Raw genomic sequence first — 22,698 nt, forward strand, 5'->3', positions numbered from 1 at the left:
TCCTCATCCCCCTCCTGCATTTCTTCCATAGGCTGCTCAGGCTGGATGGCTTGTTCTTCCAGGACCATCTTGGGAAAATCATCTGGCCGAGTCTCCATCTCAAAATACAAGACATCCATAGCTTGTTTTAGTGCGTGACCTAGGACCGTATCCTCACCCGACTGTCTTAACATGGTTTCTGCACGTTCTTGCACCCTTCGAAGACGACGAGATGAGAAAAACGTGGCCCTGCCTTGAAAAGCTTCCCTCATCCATTGTACCTCTCCATTGAGATTGGGGAAGGGGAGTCCGCCATAGGAATCTGAGTCATGAGGTGGTGACTGCCTGCTTTCACTCAGCCCTTGATCTGCAATGAATGGCATGAGCACACACGCCATAACCGCGAGGCATTACCTATCATCTTTTCGTTGCCCTTCTTCCTTTTCGAATCAAACGCCTCTGATCTCGACGACTGTCCAACGTGCTTTCGCTTTTTATGACCACTGTCAGTTTGAGCTTGGCTGGTGCTTGCCTGTTTTGCCTTTGAAGAAGTTTCTCCTGCAAGGAATGGCATGAGACCACACGCCATTGCAAATATAATTTGTACCTCCTTTTTTCCTATTGCTTTTCTGTTTGTCCTTCTTCGATGCGCCACCAGTGCGCTTTTCAGTCCTCGTGTCTAAATATTCACAACGATCTATAATCAAAATGGCGTGAGGCCTCACGTGACCTTACCTTGTGCAGGTTGTGAGCTCGGCCCAACATGGGTATCTTCAAAAGTAGCTGTTAACGCCGTTTCAGCATCTGGGGGTGGCCACGCTCCTGCATACAGAGCTTGTGAGATAACATTTAAACTTAAAGTGTGTACTCACCAGGTTCGCAGAGAAGATACTGTTTTTCTTTGGCAACTGTAATTATATGCTCCATTGAAGTCATCTCTTCAATGGAGTTTGTCACCGCAACACAAGGGACACCCTTGAGTAGTGCGGCTCGAAAGAATAGTCCGCCGCAGTTGTACTCGACAACGCATTTGCCCTTGGAGTCAGAAGCAGATGACCCACCCGCTATTGCGTTGAAGACCCAGCTGAGCATTTCCCATGCTGCACCTGGAGCTTTCTTTGGATTCGAAAGCTCCATAGCCGTCTTCAGTTCCTCAGGCACGGGTAAATTGACCTCCCTCAGATCAATTCGATTGGCCTTGTCGAACGAAGCTGGGAAGTCACTCCAGTCCCACTCTGCTGCAGGACCAATAACAAGGGCGAGTGTGAAGATGCGGACATTCGTCGGTATCTTCTTCTTAGCCATTATCCCTTGGATCTCTCGCATCTCCTTGCCTTTCAACCGAGCCTTCACCTCGTTCAAGGCCTTCCAGAACTTGTGATAGGATTCGGAGTCGTAGATCATATAGTGGACTGAAGATTCCACCTCCGCAAGTCCCACCATTAAGTCAATGATGGAGCTGACTTCGTCTGCATGAGTGATCTCCTCGTTTGTGAAGTCCATCACACAAAAGATGTTCTTGACCTGCTCATCTCCGCGGGAAACGATGCTCCTCCACCTTTGATCCTCATCCGAATTCAAGTATACCCGGTAAGGTTCTCGATAGGCCTCTGCTGCGGGGTCGAGCTGTTTCTGAAGCCGACGGTCGACATCAATCTTAATGAAATTTGGATACTGATCCAACTTTTCAGCTTTACTTTTCGTGGCATCCCGCAGCAGATCGATGAACTTGGGGGCCCCCTTCACGTACTCGTCGATGTCTTCATTTGACAACTCCAGCGCTTCCATCATCTCTTGCGTGGTGTCGATGCTCACCCTCTCCACGGCCACTTGCTCGAAGATCCAATCCTTCAATAGCGCACGAGCTCTCAGAGTCGTGCACAAGTCCTCGTATGTCACAATATGGCCGAGAGTCATTTTGGTCTTGTTGAAGATTACCTCACCACGTAGAAGAGCATTAGCCACTGTCAGAAGGTCGTCGTCGTCTAGAGACCGCGAGAAACGCAAGGCGTTGAGCTTCAAATCATTGGGCTTCCGGCCGTCCTCCACACCCATTGAGTTTGGCAACTCCCCGTCATGGTACCTCCTCAGCACATCTACCCATTTGTCAAAAACAACTTTTGTCGCGAGTAGAATGTTATGGATGCTGAGTGTGTCATTGACCCCCAGTGTTTTCGAGAGAAGACTCGAGAATTCCTGCAATGGAAATGGCGTGAGGCCACATGCTATGCCACATGCAACGAGGCTTACCTGCCAGGCGCTAGTTGCTAGTGCACGTCCTTGTCCTGGTTTTTGTGGCTTCTTCAGTTGAACCCAGAGCTTCCGTGTTCGTGCCAATGTCTCGTGCAGACCCGATTTGTAGCACGTTTCTTGCTTGACATTCTGCGCGTGGGAGATGTATATGATAGATCGGAGGGGCGAGTTGCCTTTTATCAGGCGGACAACTCTTGTCTTGAAGACTTTCTTCACCTCCTCGCCCACCATAATATCCACAACTATCTCTTGCATCGCCAAGCTAGAATGCTGCCCGGAGACGGCATAGAACCGGATGTTCTGATCGTCCAACACCTTCCTATTGATCAAGTCTGGAAACCTCGTCTCGCCCTTCATTGTTCGGTAGTAGGGGATCACGTCTGCGATGTCGGGTGTTACTGGACTTGCCAGCATCTTCTGCTTCAGTTTCTCCACCCACTCATCAGATACTAGCCTGTGGTTGTATTTGCTTTGGATGTCGATACGGCTCACGTCGATTGTATATACATTGTTGGAATAGTAACAAGTACTATTATCTGCGACGATTTTTGCTGCCTCTTCTTGCTCTTTCTGCTCTTTGCGGCTCTTCTTTTTGGTGGGTGTAGTGTTCGAACCCGAGGCAATGGCATCACTGAGTAGCTTCTTTTTTGGAGCAGGAGAGTCGGACGTCGGCTTGAGCTTGACCACCCTTTTCTGCTTTGAGGTAGTTTCCAGATCGACCCCCTTCCCCTTTGCTTCGCGAACTGGAGTCACTCTCAACGGCTCAATGTTGGAATATAGTTTTTGAACATCGCCGTAGGTGAGGTCCGTGGATTCCATGTGATCTTCATAGACCCGCAGCGTCTTTGAAATTGTGGGCCTCCTGGACAACCTCTCCCTAGCTCCCTCTAGGAATTCCTCATAGCCGCTGCCCCCCTCCGGGAAGCCGCTAGGATGTGCAAGGTGGATCTTGAAGGCAGACGCTGTCTCTACCACAAGTGCCAGTCCATATTCTTGCATGGAACTACATGGAGTGTCTGTCACTTGGATGAGGATCCCCATGCATTCTTTTCTCCCACCATCTGTGTTGTACAGCCTCAGATCCTCGCCTTCTATCCCGAAAGTCCAACTGGTGAGCTCCTCCCCCTTCTCTGCATCCACATTGACAGTGGCTGGAAGAAGAACGCAATTCCTCGCCTGTTCAGAAATGCACAACAATTAGAGCTGACAGATGAAAAGCTAGTAGCTGGAAATAACGTGAGGCCACACGCCATTCACCACTGCATCAGATGTCTTGAGGCTGCATCCTAAGATGGCGTGAGGCTACACGCCATCTGTAACCGGACTGCACTCGAGAGCCCAATCGGTGCATGCCAATGTTGCTACTGAATGGCATGTGGCCTCATGCCATTTTCTACTTGGCCTAAAAGACTTACCATTTGAAGCCGAATGGAGGCGTGACAACCGGACTCGCTGGCGAATGTGCACTGTGTGTGCAGCGGATTGTAGCAGCAAGGCTACTCTGCCACTTACAGTTGGAGAGTGGCGCTGAAATCTCCCGGGACGCCAAGTGGGCTGCGTGTGGGTGGCGGAGTGGGCGGCGGAGTTGGCGGCGAAGTTACAAACTGGGTGTGTCTTGAAGTGGACGCCGATGCACACGAGCGCGATGCGAGCGCGAGTGGACGCCGATGCACACGAGAAACCTGTAGAGAAGTGGGAGCGCGAGTGGGAGCGCGATGCGAGCGCGAGTGGGAGCGCGATGCGAGCGCGAGTGTGCGAGCGCGAGTACGAAGCAAAATGCAAAACCTAACCTCACACGCGCGAAATGTCACGACGGTTGGTAATCCCGCCACGTCATCATTTCTCGGACTTGGGCGCCACCATTAATTTCTGGATCGGCGCGCGCATGCGTGAAATCCAAAAGAAATCCGCAACGTCATCATTCCTCAGACTGCATGCACGCGAAATCCAAAAGAAAGATCATGATTGGGATATCATTTAATACCCTCGCTATATTTATACCATGCATGATTGGATATTCCAAAGCATCTTGTATTTCCAAAAATGCCAGATGTTCAGCTAAATAAATTGTCAGAGGATTTGATGTGACGTTCAAGCATGTGGGCTCATGCAATTTTGATCCCAAAAAATGCACCAAAAAATGCTCGGCGTCATCTAGCGTTATCTCTTGAATGGCGTGGGGCCGCATGCCATTTTCAGGAGCACATAGGAGTATATTCCTAGAATATTCTGACATGCGCGAGATTGTTTTGAGTTTCCTGGAGATCCAACCGTTAGATCGCAACTAGATTTTACAGAATGGTATACAATGTCTTTCTTGATGACCCTGCAAAGAAGCATCTCGATCGGACACCACATGAGACCACACGAGCCTTACAATGTTTCAGGGGCATTTGCCATAGATCCGACCGTTATTTTGCTCCAAGATTCTACAGTTTGGTGTGCATTGACCTTTCCATCGACACTGCAAAGGGACATCACAATCAGATGCGGGATCACAAGAAACCAACTTCACTAACTCTGGTTTCACCAAGATCTACGTAAGGAGTTATGAAATGAAAGGACCCTCTCTATTGAAATGTGTTTATGGTCCTAAGGGCATTGTGACATATCCAAGGATTTTGCATCAAGTTCTGTATTTGCATGTTTATCAAGCTACTGAATTGCTAAACCCTAAACCCTAAACCCTAACCCTAAACATGTGGCAAATGCTGCGTGAAGAAAGATGCCCTTTCTGGGCAAATGCTGTAAGAGGCAGATGCCGAGCAGATGTATCTCAGGCTAGCGAAGGGGACAAACGAAAGCTAGCTATAAACATGACGGGATGCAAATAGATTACTAGGCTGGTCCTGCGAAAATCAAAAACCATAATTGAAAACATTGAAAATGCAAAAAGAAAGGTTTATAATATTTTTGAATTTTAAGCAACCAAAGGAATGTAAGTAGGGCATGTGTTTGTAAGTTTAAAAATGCCTCAGCCATATAAATTCCCAAGTAAATAAAGCTGTTTCTATTTTTGGTACAGGTAAACTTTATAGCGTGTGGGCTCATGCAATTTTGAACCCAAAAATGCACCAAAAGATGCTCGACTAGCATTATTCTTTGAATGGCATGTGGCATTATATTGCCATAAATGGACGTACACACACAGCATAATTATTCCTTTACACGGCGAATAATCTTGGCGCGGATCGCTGACATGGCATGGCAAAGTTCGAATCACTGACATGGCACAGCTGGATCGAGGCAAGGACATGATGTGACAAAGTTCAACCTCCGACAGCAAAGTCTAGAAGCTACTCAGTTTGAAATTTGTCAGAGGAATCATAAGATCTGGTTTGTCAGAGGATTTGATGTGACGTTCAAGCGTGTGTTATTTTTGAATTCTCGAACTCATTCCTAGGTCTATCATTTTTGTGCGCCGTGTTCTTGGTTCCGCTGAGCGCAGTGAGCGCTGCTTGTGTAAGCGGCGTTGTGAGCTGTGGTTTATGCGTCTACAAGCGGTTGCGGCATTGCGAGCGCCATTGCGAGCGGCAGTTTATGCGAGTGGCAGTTTGTGCGAGCGGCGCTACGAGCAGTTGCGGTGTTGCGAGCGGCGCTACGAGTAGTTGCGGTGTTGCGAGCGGCACTGTCTTTGGTGTGGCTACTGCTTCCTCTTGATATTCGGCACTTGTGCTTCCTGGTATGTTCACCATGGAATGGTTTAGGACCACATTTAGAAATGGCATGAGGCCACATGCCATCTTGGGCCCTTGCAATTTCATGGCTAGCGTATTGTCATGTATGTTTTTACTTGCCTGCAGCTGTGTGTATATCAAGATGGCATGAGGCCTCATGCCAATTTTGTGAATGCGAAATTTCATGTGGGTGTCAATAGCATGTTTGAATAATGGCATGTGGCCTCATGCTATTGAGGTTGTTTGGTATGTTATGATTTAGGCCATTCTCCAATCATTTTTTGTATGGTCTTAACTTCTTTTCTGCACTTTCAGAATGGCCTTCAGGGTTGGGGAAAAGGTTTACATTTTGAATGGTGGGAAGAGAGTTGCAAAAGGGACCCTTGTGTCTATGGATCGGAACTTTGTTATACACTGTCAAAGGCTTGGGGAAGGCAATGCTGCTGTATCAGTAGAGACTGTCTTCGATGGGAATGTGGTCGCTATTGAACGAGGAGAGATGGTCGTCGGGGTAAATGTTGTTGTTGCCTTGAAAAATCTTCAGAAGAAAGCAGATGTTGGGGACAGCACAAGTGCGACGCATGTTCCCTCCGTGGATCTTAAGAACCGTGCTACATGGATTCAGGCAAAGGTGTTTCTAAACAACCCCGAGGGGGAGGTGGTAGCTGAGGGCTTAGCCACAGTTGTCGATCCAAGAGATGCGGTTGCTAATCAAGAATTGGGCTGGGATGATATTGGAGTTGCAATTTTAGAGGTTGTTGACACAGAAGAAAACAGTCTGACTATTGGAAGCATTGTGCGGTGGAAATTGAGGCATTTAGTGTTTGAGAATGTGAAGGATTCACAATCAAACACCACTACAACTGATGACAGAACATCTCTTCATGGGAAAAGAAAGTACACCTTCCTACAGCGCAGCCAAAGGGATCTGAGCAACGAACCGAAAAGGCAGAAAATGGCGATGGAGGTTCGAATGGTCTCGACAGTTGCTTGTTGCAAGAGGAGGTGCTGTCAACATGCTGATTGGGATGCTATTGAAGAGGAGAGAGCAAGATACAAGACATTATCCTGGAAGGCAGCTCGCAATTTTGTGTATGAGGCATTACGGTCATCTGTTGATGCTTCAGAACATCAGGTGGGGGGCATGGTCTTCCAGAGGGGTTTGGTCTGCATGAAGGCATGGAGAATCATTTATGGAGTCCCTCGAACCACATTCTACAGAATCAAAACTGAGTTCGAGGAACAAAGGGTTCAACAGGCAGTCCATGGGAACGACGGTACGCACAAAACCAGGGGTCATGTTGTATATGGAGAGGCAATCTTCAAGAGGTTTGTCGAGACATGTAGCGAGCAGCAACCACATAAAACCCGCCTCTTGGAAGATGGAACACGAGACACCCAACGAGTTCTGCCTTCCATGTATACCAAGGGGGCCATATTGGAAGATGTGAATCGGGAACTCCAGAGTAATGGCTACAGGAAGCTGAGCCAATCTAGATTTAGTAGATTGTGGAGCAACAGGTTCAGGGATGTGAGTATAGGAAAGTACTCCAGCTTTTCAAAGTGTGACGAGTGCACTGCTATCAAAATGGCTTTGTCGAAGAATTCTTGCAGCGCTCAAGAGCGAGAGACGTTGGTTAGAAGGCGGCTCGACCACAACATCGAGCAGAGAAGCTGCAGGACTGCATATTATCATAACAGGATTCTCTCCATGGAGAGACCTGACTCTTACCTCTGCATCATCCACGACAAAATGGATCAGAAAAAGACGTGCTTACCTCGACTCAATCCTGCCCCCAAGGCAATCTCTTCATCCATGCAGCTGCCTGTGTCTCTGTTTGGCATAATCGCTCATGGGCATGGTGCCCAGAACTATGGGAACTTCTTTGTGCCTCTATGGGGTGGCGGGGGTGCAAACATGATGATTGCGTCCTTAGCAAAACACTTAAGGTCTCTGCAAAGTGCGCAGACTGAGCTGAACGGCCAACCCTTGCATAAGGCCCTTGTCGATCGAACCCCATACAGGGTTCAGCTGGAGGAGGAGCAAAGGCTTGCAGTATCGCGTGGGGCCCCATGCCATCCTAGTGAATATGTTGGCCGTCAGATTGTAGGGTTATCACGTGAGGCCTCATGCCATTACGACGAGGCTGGTCGCCCGGTGAATGCACAGCCTCATCCAAACGAAGCAGAATCTCAAGGAAGTTCTTGCGGCCGATGTGGCCTTCCACCCCATCTTCTGCTCCAAACAGACAATGCTGGCAGTGAGAACAAAAACATGTACGTCTTCGCGTACTTGGCGATGCTTGTTGCCAAAGGCATATTTGAAACGGTTACACTTGGCTTTCTCATGGTTGGGCACACTCATGAAGACGTCGATGCCATGTTCAGTCACCTGGCAGAGTCCCTCTGGCGATCCAATGTCCTCACCCTCCCACAACTCTACGATGAATTCCAAAATTGCATCAAAGGCACTGTTGAAGCTGCACTTGTGACAGAGGTTCCAGACTTTAAGGGGTTTGTAAGAGGCTACATCAGGGACGGATCCGAAACGCTGATTGGCCACTCCAAGGCTCTTCAGTTTCATTTCAGCATGCGTGACGGTGCTCTAGTGATGAGGTACAAGATGAGAGAATGGGACACAGTGTGGCTGCCAGTGGATGGCATTGAACTCTTCAAGAGAGATCCCATAATTGGGGAACCTATGATTCCTCAGGGTTCCCCACGGCCGATGCACCCGGATGGACTCAAAGACCAGGAAAGTATAGTGGCCGGGATTAGACAGCATATTGCCTTCTGGAAGAGGGGGTTGGTGTTTGGTGGAGAATCCTATTTTAAGAGGTGCAAGCCTTTGCTCGAATACTGGGAGAAGATTATATCTGCTATCCAAAATGGGCCGGTTGTATATGAAGAATTGGAAGAGTCCTTTTGGCCAGAACCCAGAGCACCAGATAGTAGCGGAACAATGTCCTCTGGAAATGCAGTGACAGATAACGATGTTGAGGATCACTATTGTGGGCCGAGGAACAAGAAGCCGGATTCAGCATTCAATCCAGTACAGGTCTGCAAAGGAATGGTCGTGCTTGTCAGACCCAGTAATAAAAAACAAATGATATGGGTGGGGCGCTGCATCACTGATGCAGAGGAGGACGCGGAAACTAACTCCTTCAATGTAACTGTGGAGTGGTTCAAGCCAAGTTCCGGATATACGAAGGATTGCCTAGAAAAGAGATGGGTGCTGAATCCAAGGGATCCCAGCATGAGCATATCGGTGGATAATGTTGTGCATGGTTGGATGCGGAAGCAGAGTGCCACCATCACCTTGCCAGACCATGCAAGAGATGCAGCAAGAGCATTCATAACCCGGGTTCAAGGTGAGATTCATTAATATTCCTTTACTAAGTTTCTAATGTATTTTATTTCAAGGTGAACAATCCGAATCTGAATCAGAGGAGGCGTGATGGCATGTGGCCCTTTGCACTAGTATATCTTAATACCGGTCTGAGAAATAGAATGGCATGTGCCCTCAGGCCTTTTACTAAATCACCTTTGAAAGAAATGCAAGCCTCTATGTCGTAAAAAAAAGGTACTAGAGAAATTCCTTAATAATATGAATGTTATTTAGTTTCATGAAAATACAATAAGGGTCAAATGAGTTAAATGACTTCTCCAGACTAGCAATGCCTCTTGCTACACCTTCACAATTAGATTCGTTAGAAAAAGATAACATTGAATAATATCTAAATGTTCTCACCATTAAGTTATATGTCTGGCTAATAGGAATGACGTTCATCTTGGAAAGCTCACCACACGCTCAATGAACAAACAAATAGTGTGTGCGCGCATGCCATCGCTCTTCTTTAGCTTCAGATTCGGCTTGTTCACCTTGACAATGAGATTTTTTATACAACCAGATGGACTCAGTCTGGACACAAAGTCACCGCGCTAGTCACCATGCCCCAGATATGTCTAGCCCCTGGACAAAAAACATATAATTTCACGTCATTTTCAAATACTTGAAAATTTGTACCTAGTCCCATTTTACTGAATAAATCCCACTTTAACAAAATAGAGCTTACTTGCCAAGTGAGATTGGCACGTCGGGGGAACAAAGACCCTAGTTGAAGGTGATATCTTCAAAAAGGGTGGGCCAGGGGGCCGAGCATGGAGGAGTCCATGCATGATCATAGACATGTCAAGTGAGAGGACTTGGCAGTGTGGAGGAACTAGGTTCCTAAGCTGTGATCTGTAGCGCGCTTTAAAAATAGGTTGGTGCACCGGCGTGGGGAGTCACGCCAGGCATCTAGTGTGATGCCGTCCGTAGATGCATATACGGAGGTTGGGTTCGAGTCCCGACCCTCTAGTGCTTGGGTTCGAGTCCCAAATCACTAGGGCGTGGTGATGGTTTGGAATATGAGGACACTCATATTTCGGTGGTCATGGACTCTCAGTGGGGAGACTGGTTTGGGCACACCGCCAAGCGAGGGATGCCTCGGAGTCGTGATGCACGGTTAGATTGCTTAGTGTGAAAGCTCGGCATATCTAACTTGAACGCTTTGATGCAAGTGGCACCAAGGTCGTGGTGAGTGAGATGGGGACACCTAATCTCAGTTGCTATGAACCCTTGGCCGTAAGGGCTAGCTTGGATGCCCCCGGGGTTATAGTCAACAACTTGGAGGTCTAGAAGACCAAGTACCTCTTGGCAACTCTGTTAAGGTGCCAAGGTGAGATCACTAGGTGATCTTATGGCCAGATAAGGACAAGGTCCTTGGTTGGCTAAGGAATGAAGTTCCTGGTTCAAAATGTTGAAATTGAATTGTTTAAGATGGTGTGGCTTGGTTGCGATGACCAAGTGGGAAGAGCACCTAAGGGAAATAAACTATGTCCGTCCGATGGCATAGTGAGTCCGAGGAAAGTAGTCTCTATAAAAGACCCATGGGAGGGTCACAAAGTTGGGCCATGGATAGAGCCCATAGCAGAATATGCTAAAGAGACATACTAGGGGTGAACATCCTCCGGACTTGGCAAAGAAGAGTCTTTGCTATGGAACCGAAAGGATACCTCAAAAATGGAGGTAGCGATCCGATGTTGCTGGGTGCAACAATCAAGGATAGGAGCAAAGGACTAGTGGCCAAAGTTTGGGCCATGGAATTTAATGGAAGGGATCCAAATGGCAAAGTTAGCCAAGGAACACTAATGTGTTCGATGCTAACAGCTTGTGGGAAAGGAAGCGGACTTTCAAGGATGGATTCCTAAGTGCTCCAATTTGGCGAAGTAAAGGCTCCAAATGATAGGGCCATGGACAGCCCTAGCACAAAGTATGATAAATGGAACTTAGTGCCCAAGGTGGCAAGAAATAGAAGAGAGGATGATGGTGCCCTCAAGTAATGAACTTCCTAGGATAGGGAAGTGGAGTTGCACAATCTGTGCAATGCAAGGTGTTAGAGACACCTAGGAAATTGACTCCCAAAAAGTCAAAAGAGTAAAAGTTCCAAGGTGCAAACATTCAATAGATGGAAATTAAGACTACTCGAGAAGGAGTAGTGGGATTGACTTAGAGAAGGGTCTCTAAGAGGTTTAGCGAGAACTAAACCAATAAAAGGGGAGAACCATTACATGTGGTCCAATCAGTCTCTAAGTTGGAGAGACTACGCTCCTTAAAGGATGGACAAGGCATGGTGAGCCTTTGATGTCAAACCATAGACAAAGATTGGCTAGGTGCCAAGGATGGAAATGGTAACACGTGTGGGTGTTACTTTATGAAAGGGTTTACCGTTCGATGAGGACATCGAACTTCGTCTATGGGTGGTGGAGTTGTGAGACACAAAATCCCTAGGCCCCAAAGTGGAGCCGGAAGGGCGCCACATGGTAGTGGCCGAAGTGAGAGCCAAACGAGCATAACACGTTTGGACCAAAAGCTCCGACTTGAAAAGTCAAGAGCGGGAGTGGAACTCCCAACGAAGTGCTCGAGGAACGAGCACGAAGCGAGCAAAAGACGAGGCTCCAAAAAGGGACCCAAAAGGACCAACACATGACACGTGGGAGAGTCCGAGATGGACCCGAGATGGACCCGAAATGGAGTCCGAGATGGAGTCCGAGATGGACCCGAGATGGACCCGAGATGGACCCGAGATGGAGTCCAAGATGGAGTCCGAGATGGAGTCCGAGATGGACCTGAGATGGAGTCCGAGATGGAGTCCGAGATGGAGTCCGAGATGGACCCGAGATGGACCCGAAATGGAGTCCGAGATGGAGTCCGAGATGGACCCGAAATGGAGTCCGAGATGGAGTCCGAGATGGACCCGAGATGGAGTCCGAGATGGAGTCCGAGATGGACCCGAGATGGACCCGAGATGGAGTCCGAGATGGAGTCCGAGATGGAGTCCGAAGTCGAGACCGAGACCGGGACCGAGACCGAGACCGAGACCGAGATCGGGACCGAGACCGAGACCGAGGCCGAGGCTGAGACCGAGCCCGAGCCCGAGTCCGAGTCCGAATCCGAATCCGAGTCCGAGTCCGAGTCCGAGTCCGAGTCCGGAGCCTGAGAGGGTGAAAGCCCAAAGCGTTCGTCTCCCAGACCCTGGGGGGTTTGGTGAGCTCCAAAAGTATAGTAGGGGGAGGACTGCAGTGGAGCCAGTTTGGCCAGGAAAGGCCAGTTTGGCCCAGGAAGGCCAGACCCAGTGTTGGGTGATGAACTGACCACTGGGAAGTCCAAGACTAGAGTGAATACGGACCGACAAGCGGGGTAGCTTAGTGAAGTGTTCAAGAGCCGGCTCTAGTTCCCCCGGGAGATCGACTGGCCGATGCTCCCAGTCCAAGTGTGGGTGGCACTACCTACTTGGATACCAGGCGTGGCTCAACGGAACCTCGCTCTAAGCCCATGGCTAGAGCACCTAAAGGCGATAGGTGGGGAGAGTACCCAGGTGGCTCGCGTAAGGCCACGGTGTTCCGAAATGTTGTCCCAAAGGCCCAGACTGTGGAAAGGAAGAGGAGCAGTCCTCTGGGGTAGTGACCAAGGACACAGTCATGTGGTGAGGAAGTCCCAGAGGACCGTGGGACTTAGTGGTCGGGCCTGTGGGCCTGTGGGCCTACGGGCCGAGATGTCAGTGGTACCTTTGGGTGTCAGTCTCAGGACCGGACACGTGGAGCACTTGGACCAGGTGCAAGTGTGGAGTGGCATGGATGCCATTCTTGGGGCTAGCAAGTCCCAAGTCCTGAATTGGATTGATGGAGGTTGTGAATGAGACTTTTCCAAGTGGTCGGAGGTGTGGTTAAGTGACTAAAGTAGAATGGAAAATTTAGTCGCTTACACAGGGGATAAGTTGCTTATGTTGCGATATGGTAAGTCAATGTCATGAAAGGAAATACTCATTGTCAAGGAAGCTGTCATTGGGACACCAGAACGCTCTAGAACACCAGGAGGTGGTGTTTGATGTTGCGAGGGCGATAGATAAGGCCCAAGGGACTAAGTCCCTAGCGAATGATGGATAGAAGGTGCTATCCAAATGTCCAAGGTGGCGGAGACAAGAGAAGACTGTCTACTCGAAATGGACAAAGCCAAAAATGGAATTTTGGCAGGGCTAGCGATGGGCATATAAAGGCTCATAAGCAACAACGTAATCTCGGTGTGTGGGATTATAGGGTGAGCATACCTGGATTGAGGAGCCACTCCCTAGGCTATCGGGTAGGTTCATCCCTAAGAAGGCATGATAGAAAGTGCAAAGCTATCCTCCTAGTCTGGAGGAGAATGACCAAAGGAAAGGTGTGAAGCCAAAAGCAAGAAGTAAGGGGGTAGAACCGAACCATAGGAATCGAAGGGCATAACCAAGGTTGATTATGCCAGCTGGGAGTGGAGAATCAAGTGGGGGCTCGAGGGTGTTACCGCTAGCAACCGTGATGCCATGGAGAGTCTAAAATATGGAATTGTCCACGTTAGACTATATGGTAATTGGAAAGCTTGCAAAAAGGGAGGCCTTAGCAATCTAAGGGACAGGGTTCCTTCAAGGTTCCCAAAGATGATTCTAGGTAGCTTAGTACCTAGAAAGGCCAAGTGTAAATGGTTCAAAGCACGCGCGAAATCAGAGTGGCGCAGCAGAAGCGTGGTCTTGAAGTTTGCCATGAGGCAAGGCTATCAAGGTTAGGGAAGTAGTTCCCGAGTGTTCAAAGAGAGGGCTTTGAACGAAAGTTGATGATCAAGGGCTTTCACGCTTGTGCAGGAACCATGTTACAGTGGTCGAAGGACTTGCCAAAGCGAGATTGGCAAGTCAGGGGAACAAATACCCTAGTTGAAGGTGATAACTTCAAAAAGGGTGGGCCATGGGGCCAAGCATGGAGGAGTCCATGCATGATCACAGACTTGTCAAGTGAGAGGACTTGGCAATGTGGAGGAACTAGGTTCCTAAGCTGTGATCTATAGCGTGCTTTGGGTATAAGTTGGTGCACCGGCATGGGGAGTCATACCAGGCATCCTGGGTGATGCCGTCCGTAGATGCATATACGGAGGTTGGGTTCGAGTCCCGACCTTCTAGTGCTTGGGTTCAAGTCCCAAATCACTAGGGCGTGGTGATGGTTTGGAATATGAGGACACTCATATTTCGGTGGTCATGGACTCTCAGTGAGGGGACTGGTTTGGGCACACTGCCAAGCGAGGGATGCCTCGGAGTCATGATGCACGGTTAGATTGCTTAGAGTAAAAGCTCGGCATATCTAACTTGAACACTTTGGTGCAAAGGGCACCAAGGACGTGGTGAATGAGATGGGGACACCCAAGTCTTAGTTGCTATGGATCCTTGGCCGGAAGGGCTGGCTTGGGCGCACCGTCAAGTGTGGGGGATGCCCCCGGGGTCATAGTTAACAACTTAGAAGGGTCTGGAAGACCTAGCCCCTATTGATAAACCTATTAAAGGGTCAAGATAAGATCACTAGGTGATCTTGTGGCTAAACAAGGACAAAGTCTTTGTTTGGGTTAAGGAATATGATTCCTAGTTCAAAGTGTTGATTTGAACCATTGATAAACGTGTGGCTTGGTTGAGGTGACCAAGTGGGAAGCACACCTAAGGGAAATGAGCTATGTCAATGCTATGGCATAGTAAATCCAAGGAAAGTAGTCTCTATAAAAGATCCAAGGGAGGGTCTCAAAAAGTTGGGCCGTGGATAGAGCCCACGACAGAAAATGTTAAAGAGACGTACTAGGGGTGAACACCCTTTGGACTTAGCAAAGCAAAGTGTTTGCTATGGAACCAAAAGGAAACCTCAAAAATGGAGGTAGCGATCCTATATTGCTTGGTGCAACAATCCAAGGATAGGAGCAAAAGATGAGTGCCCAAGATAGGGCCGTGGAATCCATTGGAAAGAATCCAAGTGGCAAAGTTAGCCAAGGAACACTAATGTGTTTGATGCTAACGAATTGCGGAAAAAGAAGTGGACTTCCAAGGATGGATTCCCAAGTGCTCCAATTTGGCAAAAGAAAGGCTCTAAGTGAGGGAGCAACTAAGTAGCCAAAAGATAGGGCCGTGGACAGCCCTAGCACAAATAATGATAAATGGAACCTAATGCCAATGGTGGCACAAAAATAGAAAAGAGGATGAGGGTGCCCTTGAGTAGAGAACTTCCTAGGAGGGGAAGTGGAGTTGCACAAAATGTGCAAGGCAAGGTGTCAGAGATACCTAGGAAATTGACTCCAAGAAGTCAAAAGTAAACATTCCAAAGTGCAAAGGTAGATCAATGGAATCTGTGACTACTCAAGAATGAGTAGTGGAATTGAGTTAGAGAGGGTGCCTCTAACGGGTTTAGCGAGAACTAAACCAATAAATGGAAAAAACCACCTCAAGTGGTCCAATCAGTTTCTAAGTTGGAGAGACTATCCTCCTTAGAGGATGGACAAGGCATGGTGAGCCTTCGGGGTCAAACCATAGACAAATATTGGCCGGGTGCCAAGGATGGGAATGGTAATACCTGCGGGTGTTACTTTATAAAAGGGTTTACCGTTCGATGAGGACATCGAACTTCGTCTATGGGTGGTGGAGTTGTTGTGAGACACAAAATCCCTAGGCCCCAAAGTGGAGCTGGAAAGGGTGCCACGTGATAGTGGCCGAAGCGAAAACCAAACGAGCGTAACACGTTTGGAATAAAAGCTCCGACTTGGAAGGTCAAGAGCAGGAGTGGAACTCCCAACAAAGTCCTCAAGGAGCGAGCACGAAGCGAGCAATAAGCAAGGCTCCAAAAAAGGGACCCAAAAAGGACCAACACATGACACGTGGAAGTGTCTAAGATGGAGTCCAAGACGGACCCTAGTTGGAGTCCAAGATGGACCCGAAGTAGAGTCCGATATGGAGTCCGAAGTGGAGTCCGATATGGAGTCCGAGATGGACCCGAAGTGGAGTCTGATATGGAGTCCGAAGTGGAGTCCGAGATGGAGTCCGATATGGAGTCCGAGATGGACCCGAAGTGGAGTCCGATATAGAGTCTGAAGTGGAGTCCGAGATGGAGTCCAATATGGAGTCCGAGATGGACCCGAAGTGGAGTCCGATATGGAGTCTGAAGTGGAGTCCGAGATGGAGTCCAATATGGAGTCCAAGGTGGGCCGAAGTGGAGTCCGAGGTGGACCAAGACGGAGTCCGAGATGGACCCGAGATGGAGCCCGAGATGCAGCCCGAGATGGACCAAGACGGAGCCCGAGATGGAGTCTGAGATGGAGTCCGAGGTTGAGACCGAGATCGGGACCGAGACCGAGACCGAGACCGAGACCGGGACCGAGACCGGGACTGAGACCAGGACCGAGGCCAAGGCTGAGACCGAGCCCAAGTCCGAGTCTGAGTCCGAGTTCGAGTCCGAGTCCGAGTCCGAGTCCGAGTCCGAGTTCGAGTCTGAGAGGGTGAAAGCCCAAAGCGTTCGTCTCCCAGACCCTGGGGGGTTTGGTGAGCTCCAAAAGTATAGTGAGGGGGAGGACTGCAGTGGAGCCAGTTTGGCCAGGAAAGGCCAATTTGGCCCAGGAAGGCCAGACCCAGTGTTGGGTGATGAACTGACCACTAGGAAGTCCAAGACTAGAGTGAATACGGACCGACAAGTGGGGTAGCTTGGTGAAGTGTTCAAGAGCTGGCTCTAGTTCCCCCGGGAGATCGACTGGCCGATGCTCCCAGTCCAAGTGTGGGTGGCACTACCTACTTGGATACCAGGTGTGGCTCAACGGAACCTCGCTCTAAGCCCATGGCTAGAGCACCTAAAGGCGAAAGGCAGGGAGAGTACCCAGGTGGCTCGCGTAAGGCCACGGTGTTCCGAAATGTTGTCCCAAAGGGCTAGACTGTGGAAAGGAAGAGGAGCAGTCCTTTGGGGTAGTGACCAAGGACACAATCGTGTGGTGAGGAAGTCCCAGAGGACCATGGGACTTAGGGGTTGGGCCTGTGGGCCTCGATCCAGTGGCAGTGTTGGCAAACACGGCCAGGGGTAGAAAGGGACTTGCTAGGAACTGACAAAGGGACTTTGGGGAAGGCAATTCCCCAGATCTGTGGGCATCCTAAGGATGCTAAGGAGTGGATCTAGGATGACCACTCGTGGACAGATGGCCCAGTCTTGGAGAGATGGGATTGTGATGCAAGTGGTAGTGGACCACTAGTGCAGCAAAGGTGAATGGGCATGGCCTTAGCGTAACGGGCCGAGATGTCAGTGGTACCTTTGGGTGTCGGTCTTGGGACCGGACACAAGGAGCACTTAGACCAGGTGCAAGTGTTGAGTGGCATAGATGCCATTCTTGGGGCTAGCAAGTCCCAAGTCCTGAATTGGACTTATGGAGGTTGTGAATGAGACTCCTCCAAGTGGTCGGAGGTGTGGTTAAGTGACTAAAGTAGAATGGAAAAATTAGTCCCGAAAAATTAGTCCCACAGAAATGTATACGATGCCAACAAGAAAAAGTAAAGTAGTTAAATTTATTAGTACGATCTCCAAGCACAAACAGGGTAAAATAAGTTTTTCTTAAACACTTGAGTGTGAAATTCTCTCCATGAAATATATTATTGCACTTGCAAAGGAATATATAGTCAAAATAAAAGGTGGAGAATATATAATTGCCATTTAAGACATTCTTTCTTACACATATATAAACTTTATGAAGTGTGATAAACATAGGAAGGCATATACTCTTTACTACATTTTTATCAACACTTTACACTAGGATACTAAAGTGGATATTCATATACACCAAGCAAAAGTTACTATTTCTAAATTATAGAAAACTTTCAAAGTTAATTAGATTTATCAAGACTATTGATGTTTATTCTCCATCAATAATATAAATTTAATAAATTTTATATAATTGACTAAAACATATTTTTTCATTTCACTTTTCATTTCATATACTTAAAAATATTCTTTTTGCAATATTACCCATAGTATTTGTGGGTTTTCATTTTTGTCTTAACCATCTTAAAAAAATATTTTATGGTATTTTTTGGGTGTGTGATATTGCAATGTGTCACAAGAGCATATATACCATCATATTGATTATCATCAATATTTCCATCAGCAACCAAAAAATATATGAGATATTTTTTGAAAGTCATAAAATTATAGTTTTCTAAAATAAATAAAAATGCATTATTTTTCACCTAATTTGCTACACCCTTTATCATTGTGTTTATTTCCAACTCATGATTACTATCCTCGTTATCCTCTTTTTCTTTTTCTTATATGGTTTGATTATGTTGTGCAATAGGATAGCTATTATAGCTTTTAACCCTTGAGAAAAAAGATTGTAAGAGTTAAAATCACAAACACTAAAACCCACAAATATTTATGTGTATTTCCCTCTCTATTCTAGAAAAGAACTGAATCTCTTTTTGGTTTGCTTAAGCAAACCTATAGGGGGACTGGGATGGTAGTGAATATATCTAGAATATGCTTGGATATTCTGGGATATTCTGGGATATTCTACCATCTAACGGTTGGTATTCATTTAGATTAATCTGGTATTTATAATTTATAAACATATTTATAATTTATAAACTTTCCTAAACCCTTTTTAGTATATTCTTTTTTATTCTATTATCTAATGGAATAAGATTAATCTTGTGTTTATAAATTAGCAACATGCTTATAATTATAAACTTTATTTGATCAATTAGATTAATAAGTAATAATAAAACTACCATTAAGCAAACCAAGTGTTGCTACATACAACGCATAGCAATTTATTTATCTTACATTAATGGTTGTTTTTTTCCTTTTAAATAGTTTAGAATCTTATTTTAAATTAATAATTTTAAAATTCTGATAAACTTGATATTTACTAGCTAGAAAATACAAAGTACAGATTTAAAAAGTGATAAAAATACTTTTTCTATAAACATCATATTTCATAATATCTCTATTATGGTGTGTAGTAAATATTTAAATTGTTAAAACAGGAAGTGTTCTTTAAAACATTTTTATCTATATAATGTGTAGAGAGTTCTGAAATTATTAAATTCACTATAACCTTAATATTTTAAAGTTTATATTGTTTATATTAAAATAAACTGAAACTTAAGCCCAACTCATGAACTCAACTCTTTAGATATTGACCTCAATAATGGTCTACACTCCTGAAAAGGATATTGTATCAAAGAAGAGGAGAAGAGAACTTCATCATGAAGAAGGATTAGCTAATATATTGGGAAACCAACTCTGAGGCTGAGCTATGTGCCATTCGTTAGTTTCATCCAAATTGACTTAGTGGTTAAGAATATTTATGAATTAATATGTTTAAGATTAATTTAAATGTATATCCAAGCATATTCAAGCTAAACCAATTATAAAACAACAAATAATTATAGTAAATGAGATTAAGTTCTGAAACGAATTTTTTCCATTTTGCTTTCTCCCTTTTACTTTGTTTGACTGTCGTGAAAAGTTTCACACTGCGGTTTGCCAACTAATGCGTCATAAATTCAAGTGCTTTTACCTAAACAAACCAGTCTGCTGCTCCAATGGCGTCGAAAGGAACTCGCTCTGCTCCATAACGAGCCCACACTTGATTTCTCGAATTTTGGCTGATTGTGATGATCGGGAGGACCTAAGGCGCCATGCTGAAGAACGCGCATAAGGTGGCTCTTGGAGATGGTGTTGGAGTGCACGGAGATGCACGGGATCCAAATGTCGTAATCAGGAAGAAAGACGCGGGCATGCAAGTGGCGTTTATAGACTTCGACTGGGCGGGTATTCACCTCGAGACAAAATACCCATTTTTTATGAACCATGCAACTGTTACCTGGCCGGCTGGCGCAGCTGACAACCGTGTCATGACGCAGGAGCAGGACTTGGCGTTGCTAGAAACGCCATTCGAGCAGCGAACTGGACTTTATGAATGATAGCTCATCAAGTTTGAAGTTTGATATTAATACGATCAATCGATTCTGAAATGCTGTGCGGCTTTTGCATAGATCACAATCCTGGAAACGGGAAGGTGGCAAGAGGTAGAGAGTAGTACAGCTATGACAGTTAAGGCGCTTCTACACCTCCTATACCCTAAACCCTAACCCGGTGATGAGGATGGAAGAGCGAGTGAGAGTGCGGGTCCTTGGCGCCGGCGAGACCGCCGCGAAGGGTTTACTATTTGACGAAGACGGGGATGTGGTGACCGAGCAAAGCGACCTCCCTTTCGGCAACTACACATATAAACTCGGTACGTCTCTCATATCATTTCTCGCTCGACCCAGAATTACACTTTCTTTGTAGACTTCAAATTTGCCGATTCGTGCATTTTCAACAACGGGCCGAAGGATCTGGAGAACAGCGAGGTCCTGGCAAATCTGCAGAAGAGCAGCGAGCCCAAGTTTCTCAACTGCAGGCCATCCCATGCTACGCCTCCAATCCCTCTCCAACTCGTTCATCCAGTCTTTGGTCACTTCATCGACTTGACTCGCGACGAGCAAGCTCCTCGGCTGGGAGACATCGAGTTCGTGGTGGAGCTTGCGAACCTTTCCTCGGTTTACCACTCGGAGGACACCAAGCTAAGACGCGCTGTTCACAGGCTCTTCTCCAGGTACCTGGACATTCCCTGCCGGGAGACGCTCACGATTAGCGACAGCTGGGAAGCTCATCTTGCCATGATGGTGAGCGTCTTCTTCTAGTCTCTTGTTCTCTCACGCTAGTCTTTCTATCTCTCCAGAGTCGCTCCAAGAACAAGAGCCTGACTGCTATAGGTGAAGTGAGGCTCAAGAACAATCTTGCTTCGTATGCCCATGGCTTTCACTGCTACGCACTCTTCTGGGACATGGTGGGAGCCAAGGAGCGCTACATAGACACTTGTTATCCAGCGTTTCTCATGGAGCTTGTTGGCTGCAATCTAAGGATTAGCGCCATGGCGAAGCTCGACAAGGTGGTGTGCCAGCCTCTCACGCACTTTGTCAACCTGTTGCCAATCCAGGGCTTGGATCCAGACATGGTAAGCGACGCTGTGCGTGTTTTGGTCGCCTTCAAGCGCTGCCTCGGGCTGCTAGACGACTACTATTGGAACGCTCCGGCCGGGGGAGAGGCAGCTCTGGAACATGGACGTTCCATATCCGCTGCATGAAGCAGGGAAGGTGGTGAAGCAGTTTGGGAATACGCTTGTCTATCTGGTGGAGCCTTTGGGCGTGGTGAAGCTGGCCAAGAGATACGGAGTGGAGGTCCATCGCGCGTGGGCTGCTGCTGGCTTTGTTCCGGCGCTCTACCAGGTTAGAGCGCTGGCTGGTGGATGGATGGAGGTGAAAATGGAGTATCTGGGACGGGAGAACGGGTGGGAGATGCTGGCCGAGTGTGAAGACGCGGACGAGCTGAGGGAGCAAGCTGTTGCCGCGCTGCGAAGCGCTCATGGCGTTCCAGTATCGTCTAATGGCGGGGTCGGAGTCCATGGAGATGCCAGGGACGTCAATGTGATGGTCAGGCGCCGAGATGGAGGAGTGGAAGTGAGATTCATCGATTTCGACTGGGCGAGCATACATGGAGAGGGGCGGTATCCTCCCTTCATGAACGTTGTGGAAGTCCAGTGGCCTCGAGGGGCCGAGTGTGGGCTCGTTATGGAGCAGAGCCATGATGTGGAGTTCCTTTCGACGCCATTGGAGCAGCAGACTGGTTTGTTTAGGTGAAAGCACTTGAATTTAAGACGCATTAGTTGGCAAACCGCAGTGTGAAACTATTCACGACAGTCAAAGAAAGTAAAATGGAGAAAGCAAAATGGAAAGAACTCAATCTCATTTCACTATAATTATTGGATATTAGATATCGCATTTAAATTAATCTTAAACATATCTATAATTCATAAACATTCTTAAACACCAAGTCAATTTGGATGAATGTTATTTAATTTAATTTTAGTGTTTTACCCACTAACAAATGGCACATAGCTCAGCCTCTGGGCTCGCGTACTCTGTTGGAGGTTGAAGGCCTACAACCTTGGCATTCTGGTTGAGCAAAGGGCATGAAAAAGATGAAATCACATGGGTACTTGCTCTTTTACCATTTAGTACAGACTCTTTGGAATTTGTTATTTGTTATTTGCTTCATCCAAACACTTTTGTTTGACCGTAAATCGTGCATTTTCTGAAAAGTTACCTACTAAGGACATCCTTAAGCGTATTTTTCCTTCTTAATTCAATTAGATCAATTTCTTGCTCCAAATCTTTACAGCCTCGTCCAGAACAGCATGAAATGGCTATTTATTCTTAGTGATGTTGTTTAATACCCCAGGTTTTAATTGATGGGGATTGTTCTTGTCAAGGACAACTAAGCTTAGAGGTAAGGTTGTCATTCTAAGGTTAATGACTTCTTTTTATCCTTCTTC

At 47.0% G+C, this 22,698-nt stretch overlaps 1 protein-coding gene across 1 annotated transcript; it reads left to right on the forward strand.

The window, feature by feature from the left end:
• The first annotated feature begins 20,420 nt into the window (after window positions 1-20,420).
• On the forward strand, window positions 20,421-22,003 carry LOC9650792. The gene is made up of 4 exons (XM_024673886.1): window positions 20,421-20,559; window positions 20,613-20,989; window positions 21,046-21,337; window positions 21,456-22,003. Exons 1-4 carry the CDS (start codon window positions 20,421-20,423, stop codon window positions 22,001-22,003), a joined length of 1,356 nt encoding a protein of 451 aa, XP_024529654.1.
• The last annotated feature ends 695 nt before the right edge of the window (window positions 22,004-22,698 follow it).

The sequence above is a fragment of the Selaginella moellendorffii genome, unplaced genomic scaffold (assembly GCF_000143415.4).
Source record: "Selaginella moellendorffii unplaced genomic scaffold, v1.0 SELMOscaffold_11, whole genome shotgun sequence".
Lineage (NCBI taxonomy): Eukaryota > Viridiplantae > Streptophyta > Lycopodiopsida > Selaginellales > Selaginellaceae > Selaginella > Selaginella moellendorffii.